We start from the raw sequence: 21,948 nt of genomic DNA on the forward strand, positions 1-21,948 counted from the left end.
TTTTATTGTCTTTTTTCACTTTTTTGTCATGAATGTCACTTGTTTCAATTATTTTTCAACTCCCCCTAAAAATATTATGTTGCCATCTATTCACCTTGTCAGCTGAGCCTTTACATGGTTATACTGCATTGTTATTCTAAATGTCAGGTCATCGAATGATCACACCATAACACAATGTGATAAATAGTATCAGGCATAACTAAACAGGCTCATATATTTATCATTATGTGTTATAGAAGGTCATCTAGAATGCTGTTCAATGTAACACAAAATGTACGATAGTTGATAGGTATTTGTTTAGTTTATTTTTATTTGTTTATTCATACGAAGTTTCTATTTCAGTGGCCTTCAAACAAAAATCTTGGAAGTGTTTACCTATGAGACCTAGCTTATAACTTTACACATTGAGGGCCTATGATGGAAATATGCACAGATAATACAACCATATTTACTCCGTGATAGATATGTATCAAAGTAAGATCTATTAAGGATGACCCATAGCCTTCAATTAAAATTTTGGAAGTGTTCACCTATGAGACATAGTTTTGCCTACACCTTATACATCGGGGGCTCTGTATGACACAAAACATATATTTGATGGTTTACATAGATTATACATTCACTCCGAGATAAATGTGTATGAAAGTAAGATTTATTTTGGATAAAGCACAGTTTTCTAATAAAAATTTCGAAATTGAGTGCGTATGAGACTGAGTACCCTATAAACATGGGTCAACATCGTGCAAAACATATGGCGGTTATGGTTTTACTCCATGGTGGACATCTACTAAAAATATAATGTAAGATTTCAATATAAACAGTCTCATGACACATATTTTAGAACCAGTGAGCTATGCAATGCAGGCTTAGTGATAAATGCACCCATACTTCAAAAAACATGTGATGTTCTTGTCAATACATAGCAAAGCCATGTATGTACAGGTGGCAGGGATTTGGTGTTTACCAATTCAAGTCTATATTAAAATAGACTGTAAACACAAACTTTTATTAGCTCCGCTGTCAGCGAAGCGGAGCTTATCAAATAGGTTGATATTCAGTCGTCGTCCGTCGTCATCGTCCGTCGTCGCCCGTCGTCGTCCGTCGTCGTCCGTCAACAATTGCCTTCTCCTCTGAAACTGCAGGTCCAATTGATTTGAAATTTTATATGCAGTTCACTTGGGGTGACCTCACTTAAGTTTGTTAAAATTTTGGTGAAATTTGCATATCTGTATTTTTTGGGCATTTTTTGGTGTTTTTGGTAAAAAATCTTCTACTCTGAAATTGCTCGTCCGATTGCTTTGAAATTTGATATGCAGTTTACTTAGGATGACTTCAGTCAAATTTGTTCAAATCGTAGTGAAATTTGCATATTTGTATTGTTGAGGCAATTTTTGTCATTTTTGGTAAAAAAATCTTTAAAAATCTTCTTCTTCAAAACTACCAGTCAAATAGCTTTGATATTTGTTATATATGTCCCCAGGGATGATCTATTTCAGATTTGTTCAAATTGTGCAGAAATATGCAAATTTGCATTTTTAAGGCAATTTTTGCCATTTTTTGGTCAGAAAATGTATTTCTCAAAAAGTACTGGTCTGATAGTTTTGAAATTTTGTATACAGATTTCTAGATGAACTAAGTAATATATATTGAATTTCTGATGAAATCTGTAATTTTGTATTTTGGGGCAATTTTTGTCATTTTTGGTCAAAAAATTTGTATTTCCAAAACTTCTCATCTGATAAATAGCTTTGCAATTTGGTATACAGGTTCCTACAGATCACCTTAATGATATCTATTGAAATTATGCTGAAATCTGCAATTTTGTATTTTTGGGGCAATTTTTGCCGTTTTTAGTCAAAAAATGTGTATTTACAAAACTCCTCATCTGATAGCTTTGCAATTCCAAAACTACTCATCTGATAGCTTTGAAATTTGGTATACAAGTTTCTATAGATGAACTAAATGATATTTGTTGAAATTATGTTGAAATCTGCGATTTTGAATTTTTGGGTCAATTTTTTCCATTTTTTGGTTAAAAATTATGTTTCTTAAAAATACTGGTCTAACAGCTTTGAAATTTGGTATACAGGTTTCTATAGATGAACTAAATTTGATCTTTTGAAATTATGATGAAATCTGCAAATTTTATTTTTGGGGGCAATTGTTGCCATTTTTGGTCAGAAAATTTTATTCTCAAAAAACTACTCATCAGATAGCTTTGGTTGACGTGTTCTTAGGGATGATCCGATATGATGTATCCAAAGTATGATGAAATCTTCAATTGTGTATTTTTGCAGCTATTTTAGCCACTTTTTTCTGGCCACTGCATTGAGCTATCAAAGATTTCCACCTTCTTCATCAACATGTGTCAAAAATATTTATTCTCTACATAAACACAGCTGAGCTATATCGGCCGCTAGGTCGCTTGTCCCACACCAAATAATTCTCATTGCGACATATGTGTTAAACGCATGGTTACTGTAACCGTTGCAAATTGCTTTTCATCTTTTGTTGCCTGTTGTGTCAGCTGCAGTTTCTAAGTGCATTTCCCTTCGGCATATTGAAATACTCATTACTCGGGCTGTCAGCATCGACAGTATATCTGTCAAATGCACGCCAAGGCTTCAGTTTTAGTTTCCAACAATAGCAATTGAATGCATATGAGACACTGACAAGTTACGGGGTCACGGTATTTCAACATGTTATAGGAAGTGAACCAAAACACTGTAGTCGATGCATGGAAAGGAAATGTACCAAGAGAACTGCCAATAGTTATAGTTACTGAAGCTTTGACACAATAACAACATGCCGAAACGTGAAAATATCAAAAATTCCTAGAAGCAATGGCGGGAGAGGGGGGAGGGGTCATAATTTTTTTAGTATCTTCCCCGGCGGAGCTATGAACGATTTTGAGTGAGTAGCGCTAGCGGGGGTCCTGTTATTCTGACGGAATGCTGGAAGAATTTGCCGGCCCAACCCCGGCTATAATGACATAGGGAACCCAGAAATCTACCTGTTGTTGTTGCCGTTGTTTATATTAGTCGTGTCGTTGTTGTTGTTGACCATTAAAATTTAACAAACATAACCATTGTGTTGTTGTTTTAAACGTAATGTCGATGTCTTAAGAAACACTACTATAGAACTCTATCATTATCTGACCCCATGCAACTCTCTCCAAACTTACACTCTCTTCATATACTTTACGCAAGGGGTGCGACCTAAGCCGCCTTCCCGCATCCAACTTTCCGAGAGCTACAATAACACTCCATTCACGAGGGATAGAGTGAAAAGTAGCATGACGAGATCTGAGTAAGTACATGAAGATACTGTACGTTTGGAGAGAGTTGCATCGAATCAAATAATGATAACGTCCTTGTAGTTTTTCTTAGGACATCTCCATTACGTTTGAAACAACACTACAGTAGTAGCTGTTATGTTTGTTGAATTTCAATGGTCAAAAACAACACGACTAATGTAAACACAACAACAACAACAACAACAACAACTAGATTTCTTGGTTCCCTATGATAATTACTGAAGACTCCCTAACTGTGATGCTTGGTCTGGGCAACGCTGCCTGCAGTTTTCATTTTAAATACCCTCGTCTGGAGCCTCTCCGTCGTTTTTTTGTGTGGTACGGAGTTTTGCGTACCATTCCAAAGCTATGGAGACTCCTACATAAACAACCACCTACACTTATAAATTACAGAGCGTGTCGAACACATGTCTAAAATGGTCATACGTTTATATTTTGCTCTTTCGTAGGATTTGGTGTCACATCTGGAAAAAGCTACTGTAAATGTTTTCACAGCAAACGACGTACTTAGCCAGGTCGGCAGGGGCTCGGGGGCACTCTATGAAGATAACTACATCCTTTCTCTGGTTGAACAGGAATTAGCTGCACGTTAGTATGGTTCAAAACTCGGCATTTCAACTGAGTTGACAATTACCTACGTTACTACCTATCAAAGATGACAAAACCCGTACTAGTAAACTACATGCAGCCGGATGCAGACAGACAGACGAAACTCGACAGACAAATGAAGGACGTGAATTGGAAGGGAAAAATACACACATGTATACTATGATTCTTCCATTGTTTATTTCCGTAAACTGTTTGAGAACACATGTTCTTTCTCACATTTATCTTTAGGGTCTGAATTATTCATCGGTAGCAGTGGCTCGTCATGGACCTGTTTTGTGAGAAGAGAGCGCCAGCTGACGCCAGAGAAAAAATCTGTGTTCATAAGTGAGACCCTTGGTTTTCCGGCCACGACGTGCGTTTAGGGTCGATAATGTCCAAGTGGCAAGTGAATGATCCGATGGTAGCCATCGTCAGACAGTCTCCTGACTTAAGCATTTTATGGTCTGAAGGGAAATTGCGATTTCTTTTATGTGGATATGATTAGACGGCTACATAAGTTATAGTAGCTGTAGTAGCTCCTACTTAAGTATGATGGTCACCGTACCAACCATTAAAAATAAATTCATCTAGCTGCAAACGTAATTCCCTTGACATTTGATGAAAACGTTGTATAATCGGTGAGATGGTTTGCCATCCAGCAGCTGTTGGGCGATGGAACTTGAACCAGCCTCGTCTATTAGTCTTAATTATGAAAAGGCAATCAAGTCAGTGGTTGATGCATTCGAGCAATGACCACTTTAAATATTTAACATTAGAGAGTTATGTTCGCAAGATTAGGGGTCAAAGGTCACAAGGTAATCAGCCACACTATAATAAAGTTCGGTTGAATTAAGATGTGCTCACTTTCCATTACGATACTTGTCTACCGGTTTCCATTCTGCGGAAAGCTTACAGATTTTATAAACTGTCTGGGGAACTCATGACATTTTAATCTGAATCTGAGCCAATAGTATGACCGAACACCTCCGCCGGTGAAGTCGTTGCCGACACTTTTTTGAAGACGTCTGCCTGCTCAAACTTGTCAGGAAAAAGAAATCTTTTCGTCACCTGATAATGGTAGCACTGAATGTTTAAAAGAACCCCGAATATGAAAGTGTATTAGATATGCTTTTTTTTCGTCGCGTTTGGTTTTATTTTTAAACAGGGTCTGGTTATTTAGCCGATGGTCATTCTCAGATTATTAAGATTCATGGGGTATTTTTTTATCTGATCATTCCCATCCTGATGGTTCTATAGAGAAATAACGATAGGCCGGAAATAATTTTGTTCAAATAATTTACTCTAGTTTTTTATGGTGATCATTTTGCCATGTCTCCCTTACCGAATCATCGACATTTGTGTGTATCGTTACAACGTTGCTATTCACTCATCTTAATTCTGTTGTTCGAGGCAGATCCGTTCTAAAAACCCAATGAGATTTCTAAACAATACTTGACGGATTCCGATGATAATTATGAGTATACTTTCTTAGGCGTCCGTTTTTCTTGTCTTCATCCCAGAACGATCGTTTTTCGATAGCTATAGTTTTTCCTTGACGGTCATTCCATAGGATTCCTATGAATATTTCGTAAAGGACAATGCGAAATACACCTCCAACGACGAAAATGAAATTTGCCTCAGTGACTGACCCCGCATTACATTACGTAACAACAAACCACTGGGAGTAATGAGATCCCCGGGCAATTTTAAAAGGTGAAAAATTAGCCTTGAAAATAATGTATACAATTTTCAAATATCAATCTACACAATCATGACTGATGTATATACTTTCTCGAGATAATTATGTAAATACCAACTATAAATCGTACAATTCAACGGTATTATGAGTGAAAATGGTCACAAATAAATGTCTTCGATGTTGAAAATAATAGAACAATGGTGCAACAGATGTTACTCCAGCATAATCATGATTTATTGACAATGCATTTCCTGTTAAATCACCACATATCGTTTTGATGACGTCATTTATTCTTTTGGTCCAGATTCTGCCAGAAACTAGCCAAAGCCTGCCTTGCAATTGGTCGAGATCCGATGGTGTCCCTCGTCATATACTGCAATTTAATTTGGGGTTGGTTACCTTTCGACAACTATTATTTCATCCACTTGCATGGTAAATTGCTCCGAGTCATGAAGTATATCGAAACAAGAAGTCGCTCAAAGGAGTCTGGACATTTAAACTTAACATTTTTAATGTAACACAACATTCCCCAGGCAAAATAAAAAGTGTGCTTTATCATAATTAAACACTTTTTACGACTTTGTTTGATCAAACTGCCAGCCTAATATTGCACGTTTTGGCGAGTCGTCCTCCGCCTAAACTCTCATGCTGTTATTTCGTGTCCTGCAGGCGTACACTCACCCTCATACATAATACATACATACATACATACATACATACATACATACATACATACTACTCTCCATACTCTCTCTCTCTCTCTCTCTCTCTCTCTCTCTCTCTCTCTCTCTCTCTCTCTCTCTCTCTCTCTCTCATTTGCACATACAATCAATTTGACACAAAAGGTAGGGTTATAGACCAGTTTTCGAATAAAGCCAAGACAGCTTATCTTTTTCATAAAATCATTTTTACACAGGGCTTGAATCGCTTTAAAATCTGTACGACAATGAAACCGATGTGAATCCATTCAACCATTCGTCACGTTTACGGAGGGTCGGTGGCATAAAACGTTGTGTGCATAAAAATTCCATCGACTTTGCACCTGAAATGCTAAGAATCAAGTTTATTTGCCCATTTTTGAATCGCGATTCCAAAAACACCAACTCTGATTATCATTCAGCCATCAAAATCATGAACATACAAGCAAATCAAAAGATCGAGTCAGCTTTTATGTAAGTAAACGTGAACAAAGTCACGATAGCGAATGTGAAGACGAGTATTTGGAAGTTAATAACAAAACATTTCAAGTCTAATAGTTAGTGTTCAGGAACAGTGGACCTTTCCATGACCTCCGCATAAAACTAAATATAGTCATTTGCATAGGTATAAGGGACTATTTAAAATGTTATCTCACGATTATGAGTGACCACGCAAAATTTAAACTCAGTAACTGTATGGTGTGAATTTCGACTGCCGCTCATCGTGAAGCAAGTTGCAATTTTGCACCAAAGTGATGAAGTTTGAATACCATGCACCACAATACTGTCTACGCGGATGTACTGCCAGGTAAAGAAATCACTGAAATGGTCGAAGGGATCGTTCAGTCTTCAAAGAAGGGGGAGGCAAGTTCATGTCATCGGTTTTCAAAAGTAGCTGTGATATCGCAGCGGTGCTGTGGCATATTGATCGCGCTCGGGTCAAGGGTCATCGCCACAGACCCTTGACCCGAGAGCGCGCGATCGATAGGCCACAGCACCGCTGCGATATCACAGCTATTTCAAAAGTAGATATACCCCCCTTTACCCAGGACCATAAAATGGTGACCCCCTCCTTTGACAGGCGAAAAAATATGACCCCATGAATTTGAAATACATTAAAGCATGCCTGTCTGTCACTACATTTTAAAGATTCAGATTGACTTACACATTCAGCAGAAACAATTTTTGGTGAGTGGCGTGGCTGCATGTCTGATACTGAGACGTGGTCTTGCCATGAATCGTGACAGAGAAAACCATTAATGTTCAACTGTTATATTTTTGGAAAATACAGTGACCCCAAAACATTTCTAAAATAAGGTGACTCCCCCCCCCCCCTTTTTTGGATTCCGAAATTTAAGTGACACCCTGATTTTGCCGACTCGCCCCTCCCAGCTTGAAATTAACTTTTTCCCCTGGTAGTCCACTTGGGCTACCATTTTCTGAAGTTGGTAGCCCAGTGGCAATGGCTCGTAGCCCATGCATATAGTTCAGGAATATCTTTTTTTGTGAACTAGAAAAGGCTATTTTTCAAGATTCTGCCCGTGAAGTGAATTTTCTAGTCATTTGATGTGAATATTGTACACCTTTAATACCCATGGAAACAGGTATACTGGACAATATTGATACTCAAAAGTTCGGTGACCTATTGACACTCCCTTTCACTCTCAGAGTTGTATGCAAATTTTGACACAACCTTCTCAGCACTGAGACATACTGTAGCAAGACTAAAAATAGGCCATGGGTTTTCTGTAGGGAGGAGACATAATTTTCGGTGTAATTGTGATTGACTCATTATGATCAAAATCACGGTCCCTGTCAAAATACAATGAAAATGCCATCATTTCCTGTGCCTGACATTCAAGCACATCAGAGTTCAGATATTAAAACTTTGTTGCAAAGTTCCGCCGCACGGCCCTTCATAATTTGCATAATACAGACATAGTTTGGCCTTTCTGTGTCCAGCTGGGTTTGACTGCATCATCCTACTACCTCCATGACTGCATTTAGCTCATCCCAAAATGACGGACCGGACACGGCATGCCAAGTACTGACTGAATTTCAGGTCCTAGGATTTGGTAGTCCGTGTGGGCTACCATTTTATGGATTTTGGTAGCCTCGGAGAAAAGTTGGTAGTCTGTGGACGCGGGACTGCCACTAAATTCGAACCCTGCCCCCCGTCCGTAAAAACTGAACGGCCCTAATGCAATCAATCTTCCAAATGTATTCTCTAGCGAGACTTGCCTCCCATAAGTATATGCTAAGAACCATCAGGTGAAAACTGACACATATTATTACACTACTGTGACATGAGAAATCTTCATAAAAAAGCCATCTTGAAAAAACTGCTGACCGTGAGTAAGTATGAAATATTCATGAAATTAAATAAATTAAAATCTGCACCATTCTTTTCAATCATGTGGAAAATTATGCACGCGTGAGATTAACGTGTGTAAAAGGGATCTTTCCAAATTTAACTCGAAAAGGACATGGGTGTTAATTTGGTAATTCCATACACACTACTGATTGAAAAGTCTATTTTACCGATTTTTATTCAGATCACTCATTACAAATTTACTCACGTCTTCTACTAGTAGATACACCGCTCTGTGACGCATCAATATGGATTATATTCGTAAAGATAACGATGCTAAAAAGGCCATATTTTGAGATTAACAATATGTAATAATCTTAAAGTGTCTATGTCATGCCACAAGCAACATTCTTCAAAAACTTTTCTCATGGGTTGGTTTGTCACATTATGCATTCTATCGATGTAAAATGTGAACAATGCGCGAAATTTTCTACTTCTGCAGTCTGGCTAGGCTGGGTCAGCTGAGGTATTTGCATACTGTTGACCAGGGACAATCAGACATAGCGGCACTTCCGAAATCTTATTCGCAAATAAAGCTAAAATCAAAACAGTCTGGCGGACACGACGCTCATTGCGGGCAGTTTTAGGGAGCGTTTAGTTATTATGGCCGGGGGTGGGCCGGCAAAATCCAGGGGGGGTCACCTCAAATTTGAAAACTGCAAAGGGGGGGTCATGTATTTTTCAAACAGCTCAGAGGGGGGGTCACTTAATTTTCATAAGTATCCGTCCCGTCAAAAAGCAGTTTCAGTGTTCAGAAATATTCTGGGAGATAAAAATGATTCGTTGCACGATTTCATTCTCTGAAGTTATTCACCTGTAAATCTGAACAAAAGTATAATTATCTGTCACATGAACATCTTGACTTGACGACTCTGAGGCGTGTCTTATTGTAAATCAAGCTCACTGCACTGAGGGCGATGAACAATTCCTATTACTTACATATTAGAGATATAGCAAGTTTTGTCAGGGAAATTATTTAACAGTTACCTGTACTGAGACTACTAGTACCATGAAAAGTTAAATAATACTTTTCAGTGAAATTCCAATATCATAATTGTTGTCCACATCTGAACTTTTAAATACCCTATTTGAATCAAGTACATTTGTATCAATTATCAAACACCTATAAAAGCACAAATTAATTTAGTTTAGCATTAAAAAAAATTATTCTTAGTTTTCTCATAGACTCCAATGCATAGTGAATCAACATTTCGGTGAAATTCTAAAATTCAATTTCTTGCACACATATCAACCTTTAACCATCCTAGGCTAACTAAGTACTTTGAAATGAATTATCAAATGTCTATAAATACACAGATTTTGATAGTTTTGTATTGGAAAAAAATTATTCATTTTCCTCATAGACTCCCATGTACAGTGCATCTACATTTTGGTATAATTCCAAAATCCAATTTCTGGCGAACACATCCATTTGTTACCACACTAATCTAATCAAGTACATTGATATCAATAATCGAGATTACATAAATACATGGGTTTACCTATTTTTGTATTGGAAAAAAATTATTCATACTTTCCTCATAGACTCCCATGTATAGTGGATGAACATTTTCAGTGAAGTTCCATAATCAGATTTCTTGTACACATAATATGCACCTTTAACCATCATATTCTAATCAAGTAAAATAATGTTAATTATTGAACATCTGTATATGCACAAGTATACCAAGTTTTTCACTGGAAAAAAATTATTCACAATTTTATCATTGACTCCCATGTATAGTGGATGAACATTTTTGGTGAAATTCTAAGGTCAAACTCTTTGTCCGCATGCCAGTTGTAACAACCCGTACATTTATGTAAATTATCAAATATCTATAAATGCACAGATATAGTTTTGCATTGAAAAAGTATTACATAGATTTCTCATACATGTATGAGAAAATATATGTATACCATGTATGGTGAATCAACATTATCAACAGCTGATTTTTAATTAAATCCAAATATCAAAATTTTGTACACACACGCTTGAGCAAAAATATTGCGATCCACCAGTAATTTCTGTCCAATCCCTTTGAGAGGTAATTTCAAAATTATAGCAAGTCAGAAGGGGAAATCTGATCATTAACACCTTTGAGTTTTGTAAAGAAGTTCATTTGAAAAAATCTAAGCTCTTTTGGTGGGGGATTCTATTGCTCCATACCCCCGAGGTGTTTGTGTGTGCAGCTTTACTCAAGCAATGTGGGGGGTCATGAAATTTTTGTCATCTTGAAAGGGGGGGGTCATCAATTTTTTGGTACAATGGGTAGGGGGGTTCACTTATTTTGACTGATGCGCAGGAAGAATTTGCCGGCCCAACCCCGGCCATAATAACTGAACGCTCCCTTATGTGTACAGCACGCGTTGAGTCTTAGTTGAAGTTAAATGCAGTGTTGCCGCCAGGACGCGCCCTTGCGACAATGTCCCAAAAAAGGGAATCCGTTGTCCCGCACTCTTGGGTACTGCCGGTCACCTTGGGCGCACTCGTGAGTCAACTGTGATGGGTGTAGTCTACAAGTAATATCTGTTACTGACGATGATCTTTGTTTTGCATAATTATTGTGAGGATTACACTAGCTCTATGATTAAAAGTAATTAAAACGCTGCACTTGATATCATAATTTGCTTGACATTAGTCAGTCTGAGCTCTGATTTGCGGCAGATATGGTATACTGCTTCAATTGCCTGAAATTCAATAATAGCGACGCGGTCCCGGTAGCTTGAAATTTGTTCAGTGAAACTAATGTGTTACGAAATAATGCAAAATTTGATTGACAACTGCTTTTGTTGTCCCCAAAATGTATAAAATGTCCACAAAAATAAATGGTAGTGGGACACAGTGTCCCCTGATCTACAATTCCTGGCAGCAACGCTGTAAATGTACAGAAAAAGACACATCGTTACAAAAGACAACAAAACAGGGCCAATGTCCCTGAAGCTACTATAGATGGTACAGAGGACGTACATAGCATAATACCAGATATAGTGAGAGCAGAGGTCCTTTGGCAATACAGTGTATTCTTATGGCATAAGAACTGTTTCAGTATGGCTTATTCTCACAGAGCCCCCTATATACACAGACATTCATCAATAGCCAGCATAGAAAACTGTCATCTAGGCCAATAAAATTGACCGAAAAATACAAAATTGCAGATTTCATCATTATTTCAATGCATCATAAATAAGATAACTCCTACAAACCTGTGTACCAAATATCAAAGCTCTCAGATGAGCAGTTTTTGAGAGACAATTTTTTTGACCAAAAATGGCAAAAGTTACCCCCAAAATACAAAATTCCAGATTTCATCATAATTTTTATATATTAAGTTTAGTTCATCTGTGGGAACCTATATACCAAATATCAAGGCTATCAGACTAGTACTTTTTGAGAAACAAATTTATTGACCAAAAATCCAAAAATTGCCCAAAAAATACAAAATTGAAGATTTCATTATATTTTGAATATATCACATTTTGATCATCCCTATGAACCCGTATACCAAATATCAAAGCAATATCAAAACTGTCGGACAAGCCGTTTTGGTGAAATAAGTTTTCGACCAAATATGACAAAAATTGCCTTAAAAATACAAATTTGCATATTTTTGCAAATTTTCTACGAATCTTAAATAGTTCATCCCTAGGGACCTACATCCCAAATATCAAAGCTGCATGACCTGCAGTTTTGAAGAAGATTTTTAAAGATTGTTTGACCAAACATGATAATAATTGCCTTAAAAATACAAACTTTCACATTTGATCACACTTTCAACAAATCTAAGTAAGGTCATCCCTAGGGGACCTGTATACCAAATATCAAAGCTATCTGACCAGCTGTTACAAAGAAGATGATTTTTTACCAAAAACGGCCTTTTTTGAGCTAATTTGCATTTTTCAAAATTTATTTCAAAAACTAACAAAACTAGTTTGTCATAATCATGTGTTGCATCAACACAACAAATATCAAGTCTGTAAGTACTACGGTTCTCCAGATATTTGAGTGGACGGACATCCTCACAAAAGGACATACATACGTACGTGTAAGTACATACGTACAAACGTACGTACGTACATACATACATACATACACGCACACACATACACACACACACACATACATACACACATACATACATACATACATACATACATACATACATACATACATACATACATACATACATACATACATACATACATACATACATACATACATACATACATACATACATACATATCAGCATTTACATTTCGATGGTATTTGGGAATTCATTTCTGTTATATTTTAAATTCGATGGTTGACATACGTCGTAAAGTGTCACAAAGCGTCAGTTAAACGTGTTTGTAAAAAGTATGACCAGTACAATATTCTTTGTGTCGTATTTAAAGAAGAAAAAATTAGTGAAAAATTCACTTACGGGCGCCAAATGTACCTGTAAACACCACACACGATAAAATTGTGAGGTTAATTAAACGCTTTTCCTATAGAGTGGGTAAATTATATAGTGGCAGTGTAACTGTGTAGATATTCAATATTAATCTACACTGTAAAGTTAAGTGTTAAAGGATAGAACACCAATTAAACGCCTTTTTGTAACACTTTTTGAACGCGTCTAGACGTTCAGAAATTTAACACTACGTGTTCAACCAACGTTCAATTTTTGAACACATGTGTGCAGATTTTGAACACTACGTGTTCATCAGACATTATATTGAACACCATGGTGTTCCATATCAGAACACTCGTTGCACATGAAATGTGTTCAAAAAATTGAACGCATTTACGCGTTCAAAGGGCTGTAACACTTTTTGAACGCATGGACGCCGTTCAACGATAAGTGTGTTAAAGGCTAGAACACATGATGCGCGCTTGTTGAACACCTTTAATTTTGGGCGTTCAGGGAGTGTTCAAGCCTTGAAATAACATCACAGACCACTGATATTCAGTAAAATTATTTTATTCTAAAAATACACAAAACATTTCTAGAGTAAAATACAATAATTTACTGTAAAATGGGCAAATAAACATTGCCACTTTGTATGTAAAGTTTGTCATGGGAAAATACGAACGGTGTTAAAACCTTCCTATCAAAACATGAGCAATAAAAAATTACCATAAACACTCTAGATCGTTTTAAAATTATGAACAACGTAATGACAAAGCAGGTTTTACTTAAATATTACGAATTACGTTTTTATGTTCATACTTGTTTAAAACGTACAAAAAATCATCTGAAAAAGCTCAAAATTTGGCTTACTTTTAGTGTTGAAAACACGTTTATGTATGAAATGCATACTCCATTTTTGTAAGATGGTTTCTTAAAGACATTTTCTCAAGTATAGACAATTGTAAATTTTGAAAAAAAAAGTTAGTCAGGGCTTCTCTAGTGCATATGATATATAGTTGTCAACACTAAAGTAAACACAACATGTCCAGTTGTCAAAGTGTCACAGTAAGGCACAACATGCAGAAAGTGGGGAAAGTGGGTCCTTGGCAGGGTAAAACCTATTTCCTTGTCCAACAAAGTCCTTCATAAACAAAAAGGTTTGTTTGTTTGTAATATCTTTAAATAAACCCTGAAATAAATTGGTGACATTTCAAAAATCTACCTCTCAGAAATTCAAAACATATTCGTAAAGATCTTTCAAATTCTGGTGTACTCTGCTATTAATTTTTATACAATTTTTTTTTACCAAAAATGGTAAAAATCGCCCTTAAAATAAAAGAAAACGTAGATTTCATCATAATTTGTATATATCACATTCTTGTAATCCCTAATATCTGAAAAATATCTGAAATGTCTTTAATGTCTTAAAAATACAATGTTGCAAATTTCTCCATAATTTGAACAATCTGAAAGAGGTTATCAGTAGAGATCTATGTCCTTAATATCAAAGCAGTTCATTAATAGTTTGAAGAAGATAGAAGATTTTTTTAGAGATTTCTTGACCAAAAATGACAAAAATTGCCATGAATATAAAAATTTGAATATTTCATCACAATTGGCACAAATTTGACTAAGGTCATTATTAGGGACATGTTTACCAAATATTGAGGACGTCAGTGAAAGAGAAGAAGATTTTTACCAAAAGAATAGCAAAATCAGCCTCAAAAACATAAATTTGCATATTCATCATAATTTAAACTATATCTGATTAGGGTAATCCCTGGGAACCTTTAATCAAAATATTGGAGGATTCGTACAGGCTGTTTTGAAGAAAAACCTTGTTATGTACAAATTTGAGTACAATGCTACACATCCACTTATTTAGTTGACAGCAAAGCTAAAAACCAGTTGCTAAGAACAAGAAAAGCGTTGAGCTACAATACAAAATAATCTTAGGTTTGATAGCAGGCTATGATCAACTAAATGTTACAGGGGCATAAGCTTTCAAAGACGTGAAGTCTCCTTCATCAGATGCAAGGGGAATGAAAAATTGAAGCAGAAAGTGACAGAAAATTCAGAGTGAAAATTTCAGAAAATTCAGTAATTCAGAGTGGACATTTTTACTCTGAATTTTCTGTCGCTTTCAGCTTTAATTTTTCATTCCACCCTTGCATCTGATAAGGGAGACTACACGTCTGTGAAAGCTTATTCTCCGGCAACATTTAGTTGATCATAGCATGCTACTAAAGCTTAGATTGATTCAGAACAAAATTACAGAAACTTATCAAAATTCAGTTACTGACCCTTGAAAGTTTAAATCTACATTAGAGATGAATTGGGGTTCTCAAGCTTGGTTCCAGACAGCTACCTCTTCTGTAACAACTCTTCGATTTTCAGTTAAGTCCATTTTTTACATCCTGAAAATAATGCAACAATAGGTAAATATGGCGAGATGAGACTTTCTATGAAAGACAAGGGGCTGATTAGGTTAAGGAAAAGGGGAGCCTCTTTTCAATACTGTTACAAAATATTTGCTTCTTCTTGTCATCAACTGATTAAAATAAAAAAGCCAAACTCTCACATGCTGAAACAATACACTGCATACTCTACTATGTTTAATTGATGTTTTACATGCGATTGTGTCTACTAATAGACATGTGTTAGCTAGCTGTGATTACGCAGCGGTACTATGCAAGGCGTATCGATCGTGCACTGGTCAAGGGTTATCGTTACAGTGTGTTGCGATGACCTTTAACCCGAGTGAGATGGATCGATAGGCCATGGCCAAAAGTACCACTGCGTATTCACAGCTAGTTGATGGTATACCAGCCACTGAAAGAAAAAAGGTTTCTTCACGTAGTTAAGCTTTTCAAAGTACAATACAATTAATTCCAAAGGACAGCTGTTTTGCTGTTTTAAATTGTCTTTGATAGACATGATTGTGTATTTTTTTCAAAGAGAAGTGCATAAATGGCTATGGTCCAGCTCTTGCAGTACACATATATATTCTCAAGGTCATCATTTATGAAGAGACAAATTGTGTACAGTATGATAAGAATCAAGCCACACAGTGCTTGAGTAATCAATGCGAGGAAATATAAAATATTTATTTTACTTTATGCACGTTTCGTGTGAAGACGCAATGGTCGCCGCTTAAGTGCCTGCCACTTTAAATAATATATGTGACATGTGATATGATATATGCCAAACGTACAACTTCTCTCACGTTAAAAATTCGAATAACAAGCGGCAAATAGAATCGTAGCAATAATTATCGTTAATTTTTATGTTAGAGTTCATCGAAAGCACACCTTCTTCATGTAGCATAATAAGTCAAACAATTAGGCAGCATTTATTAATCATTATCTTGTCATGAATTGATACTAACTGACTGCTGTTCACAACTTACCTGGTTTGCTCGAACGATCATTCAGCAATGGTAACCACGAGAAGTATCATTTCCCGATGACGAAGTCAACTTTTATTGACTCGTGATAAAGCTGAAAATTAAATTTCGTATTTTTACATTTCATTGCATTACAATTACGGTTCATTGTTGCTTACAGATCGAACAAATGAAAATACGAATACACATTCGTTTAGCGTATACTATTAGGATATTTCAAGATCTTTATCTGAATCACCTATAATAATAGAATCATTTTTCTGCGCTTTTGATACATTTCAGAACAATACGCGGTAGCCAAGGTCAGGCAAATATTATTTTTTTAAAACTTTTTAAGCTCAAAATTAATATGCAAATTTGCGCTGCATTTGTAGTGTTTACAGAGTTTTGTCGGTAAATTTTCCGCTATCCCCATTCGTGATAGTTAAGTAAAAAATGAACTGAAGTTGCAGAGGAGCAGACAATTGTGTGTTTGTACTTGCAAAAAAAACGCAACAACTCTCACCCCACTATATAACTCTAGAGAGTAACCTTATTAATTAAGTGTCCTTTAGTATCAAATGTGCGTATAACTCTTAAGGGGTATACAGTTTAAGATTAATAACAACTTTCTTCTTCACGAGGAGGTGTATGAACGTATTGACATCCCTTCGCCCCAGACAGGTACATTTTATCGAACATTAACCACTATAATGCAAAATTATTTCCGAAAGATAGTTCTTTACATAATCGTCCACGGCCATCATTTCCACAAACTCTTAGATTTGGTGAATCTCACTCATCTTTTGACTTGTGTGCCTTCAAATAATATCTAGGGGAAGGGGTTCAGAGATCTCAATATGAGAATGAAGAGACAGAATTTTTACCGCTTTCACTCGTTAATTAAAAGTGGTACTTAAATTGTTTCATTAGCAGTGTTAATGCCATTTCAATTATTCTAAAAGACTGTTTTGCATTGTATTGAAACTCACCAATCGAGGTAATTATTAGTCCCCGCGGACGAAGTCCGGCGGGGACTTATAGATTGGGTCCCGTCCGTGTGTGCGTCCGTCCGTCCGTCCGTCCGTCATCAACAGTTTCTCAGACACTGCTGAACCAATTTTGTTCAAACTTGGCACAAAGGCATAGCACTATGACCTACAGATGCACATCGATTTATTTTGCGATACGATCCAATATGGCCGCCAGACGGCCATTTTATTACAATTTTTTCATGTACAGAGCCATAACTCAGACATGTTTCAACCGATTTTATTCAAAGTTGGTACAAGGACATTGACCAATGTCATAGATATGCACGTCAATTTGTTTTGTGATATGATCCAATATGGCCACAAGGCGGCCATATTTTTACGATTTTTTCATGTACAGAGCCATAACTTAGGCATGTTTCAACCGATTTTATTCAAAGCTGGTAAAAGGACAATGACAATGTCATACATATGCACATTGATTTGTTTTGTGATACGATCCAATATGGCCGCCAGGCGGCCATTTTGTTTCGATTTTTTCATGTACAGAGCCATAACTCAGGCATATCTCAACCGATTTTATTCAAAGTTGGTAAAAGGACATTGACCTATGTCACATATATATGCATTTCGATTTGTTTGTGATAGATTCCAATATGGCCACCAGGCGGCCATTTTATTACGATTGTTTCATGTACAGCGCAATAACTCAGACGTGTTTACACGATTTTATTCAAAGTTGGTACAAGGACCAATATCATAGATATGCACGTCAATTTGTTTTGTGATATGATCCAATATGGCTGCTGTGCAGCCATTTTGTTATGATTTTTTCGTGTACAGAGCCATAATTCAGGCATATCTCAACTGATTTTATTCAAAGTTGGTACAAGGACATTGACCTATGTCATACATATGCACATTGATTTGTTTTGTGATACGATCCAATATGGCCGCCTTGTGGCCATTTTTTTTACGATTTTCCATGTCCTGAACCATAACTCAGACATGTATCAAGCAAATTTATTCAAAGTTGGTACAAGGACATTGACTTATAGTATACATATGTACTTCGATATAAATATGTACTTTGATTTGTTTCTCGATATGGTCCGATATGGCCACATGGTGGCGATTTTGTGTTTTTTTTCATGTCGAGAGCCATAACTCTGGCAAGTCTCAACTGATTTTATTCAAAGTTTGTACCTGGACATTGACTTATGTCATACATATACATGTTGATTTTTTAAACAGTAAGATCAAATATCGCTGCGTGGCGGCGATTTGTTACAATTTTCTCATGTACTGAACCATAACTCAGACATTTTCCACTACAATCATTCAAATTGGTACAAGAACATTGACATATTTCATACATGCTCGTCAATTTGTTTCACGTCATGTAGCAAGCATCAATTGCTTTGTTGTGTTATCCTCGGCAGTACTGTCAAATGTACATTTTATGTATTTTATTTAATTGCCAAATAAATTCAATCAATCAATCAATAGTGGCCTACATTGGTTTATGTTTTTCATCACCATGGAACTCATTCATGGCCATTGAGTGCCATCTGTATCAAAGTATTTTATCACAGGACCTGTAATCAAAGTACCCATTAGCAAGCGGGGACTGTGTCATCAACGAGGTAATTATTGGTAAAAAGATATTGCTTTGCTTTGGTTTATGATTGACTCGCTTACATTATGGTAACTGTCAGTATTAATAGGAGTATGGAAAGTACATTTACTTCAACAATCAATATACTTCAGCGAGAAGCATAGCAGTATTTGTACTGTTTTATTAGTGAACAAAAGCACACGTGTGAAATACAGCCGATATGTACTGGAAAAACCGATATACTTATTGGCAAAATAGCCGATTGGTCAGAAACGAGGGATTTTCTCCAATTTTTTGCGTTTTTCACTACTCTTACTCAACAAATATGTAAATTTCTTTGAGGGAAATAAAATTGGGCCAGTACTAATCACCAAATGTTTTTATATGCAAGTTCTTGTGCCTAGAATGCTGGAATGTTTGAAGAACTGCAAAGTGTAACCATAGCGTGTACATTTGAAAGGTAGGGAACAAATTAATATATTGACTGAAAAGCATTTCGTACATCATACTGTGTTGTGTGTTGCCTGGTTTATGATTTTACAATTTTAGCGCATACTGTTGGAATTGCAATGTGATTTTCGGTATGCATGTCTGATGGTACAACCAAAAATACTTTGATAATTGTTTGAAGTCATTTATGAAGGTACCTTGCTGCCTTGGTTACATCAAATGTTCGCACAATGCATACAAATTTTAAGTACAAGTATGAATAGGTAGTAATACATGTGTTTATAGTTCTCCCTCAAAAGTCAAAATAGATCAGATACTGTAGTCAATCCATACAAGAATGGTAGTCTCCCCGGCTTTCGAACAAAATATCGATATCTTTGTGAGAATGACAGGAGCAAAGCGCCTGTTAAGTGCTGATAAAAAATAAAAACTTTGCACAGATGTGAAGCTGCATATCTGATGAACAGTGTACTTATGTATCTATTGAAACGAATGTACTCGAATGAAGTAATTACAAGATAAACAAACATAAGCGACATGAAATGTAACGGCTTTGTGCATGCACTGACGAAAACTGGACAAGCAAATGGTAATTAAATATTAACAGTAGGATTTCGGTGACTGTAGTGACATTTTATTCAGTTGGTTTTGCATCTTTTCTGAAATTATAACATTGTAACCTAAATTTGTTTTATGCATGTACTGAATGTTTTACAAAGATACCTTAATTATTCTTCGAAAACATAGTGCCGTGCCGAATCTCATCAGCCAATGGGTAAAATGGCGTGTACGCGTGTGACTTAAATATCGGTGACTGTTGCAAATAAATGGTTTTAGTATTTTCTAACAAACAATCCTTCCCCAATTAACGAAACAACAATTATATCTAAATGTGGTTCTCGGCTGAATCATCTGTAATAATGGGAACATTTTCTTCTCTTTGATTATCTTTTATGAACAATTCATGGTAACCAACGTCATGCAATCACAAAAGCCAAAGCCAATGTGTAAACGAATGTGCACTATCGTCAGGTTTAGACACTTTTATCGGTGAAATTTTCCGTCATTTCTGTTTGTGATAGTCAAGAAGGAACTTGGTCGACTTTGAAATAAAAGTAGCCGCACATGTATTTGAATATAACAAACTCTCGCTCCAACTCCTAACAGGAAAATTTAACTCATTTAGTCTATATCAGTTCATATTCAATGTTATATTATTTTACGTATATGTTTTATATGTGGGAAGTACTAAAGTACCAACTATGGGCTTATGACGTCAAACGGACAACAACTATCGGAGATTGTTCTGCAAATACCAGGCGGAGCGTATACGATTCACACCAATTGTATTCCGAAGGACATTGTTATAGTTTGGGCAAGAATCAATCTTAGAAAATCATCTGCTGTTTATAGAAATACGTGTAATGAAAAACTTTACGATGCATTTTGAATCTATCTACTTAAGGCATATTTCATTTGAGCCGCTTTGGTATTGAGGACAATCACAACCAACATCCGCTAGTCGATTTTAGGTTTTCGCCTATTGAGTGCCGATTCATAACGGACATTTTCAACAACCTGGATTCATGTCGCTGTGTAAGGCTTTTGGAAAAGCGCCCTCACATCTGTACATTTTTACTAATCACGCCCAGTTCAGTGCGGATAATTGGATGAACGCGTAACGCGACCAATTCAGGATTTGCTTTTGTGGTTAGAAAGTTTAACATGGTTTTACTCTATACAAAAGTGCGCGAGATTCATAAGGTAGAGAACGGCACACTGTGTCCAAATATGGCGTGCATTTCTGAACTATGTATTCTAGTTTCTCCGTGCGTTGCTATCTGCAAAAGCTCCATTTGTATCGTGAGATTAGAAAATGCTTTACTCGCTCGGAACGTAGTGGCAAAGTGTTTACAATTTTACTTAAAGGTATCAATACCTTTTTTAATCGAATATTTTCTGATGATCAGACTTCACTGTCTTTTTAAAGTAAAATACAATAATTTTCATCACTCCGTTGTCAATCTCACACCTCAATTTCCGCGTCATTCTCTTTTGCATGTTCGACAGGTAAACAAATGACGTAATAATATTTATGCCAAATAACGATGGAATGCGGCCATTGCTTTCTGAAAAAAAAAGCCTGACACAAATTGCGCTGACTTTGTGATATCTCACGCGTGTTTATCTCCAAACCTCCATTATAATGACATATTTATAATTCCACAAGGTATATCATAAAACCTCCATAAACCTGATAAAGGATGTGCGGACCTCGTACGTATGGCGCACGGACCCTGGCACGCTGGGGCACTTCCGCCGTTATAAACCTCATTCCGTAAAACCTATATCAGGGCCGTAATGAATAACAAATGATTTAATAGAAACACAAAAAGAGGGAAAATAATTGAGCGGTTTTATCTTGAAATGAAAAGACTAA

General features: G+C 36.3%; 1 protein-coding gene across 1 annotated transcript in view; it reads left to right on the top strand.

Annotated features, from left to right (window-relative positions):
* The window catches only part of LOC139134753 (uncharacterized), a 33,528-nt gene extending 27,359 nt beyond the window's left edge, over positions 1-6,169 (top strand). Inside the window, exons 4-5 of the mRNA XM_070701778.1 lie at positions 3,766-3,904; positions 4,154-6,169. Of these exons, the coding sequence (XP_070557879.1) occupies positions 3,766-3,904; positions 4,154-4,287 (273 nt within the window). The 3' untranslated portion in view covers positions 4,288-6,169. The remainder of the gene's footprint in view (positions 1-3,765; positions 3,905-4,153) is intronic.
* Positions 6,170-21,948: the final 15,779 nt, after the last annotated feature.

Source organism: Ptychodera flava, chromosome 6, assembly GCF_041260155.1.
Source record: "Ptychodera flava strain L36383 chromosome 6, AS_Pfla_20210202, whole genome shotgun sequence".
In the NCBI taxonomy this organism is placed as follows: domain Eukaryota; kingdom Metazoa; phylum Hemichordata; class Enteropneusta; family Ptychoderidae; genus Ptychodera; species Ptychodera flava.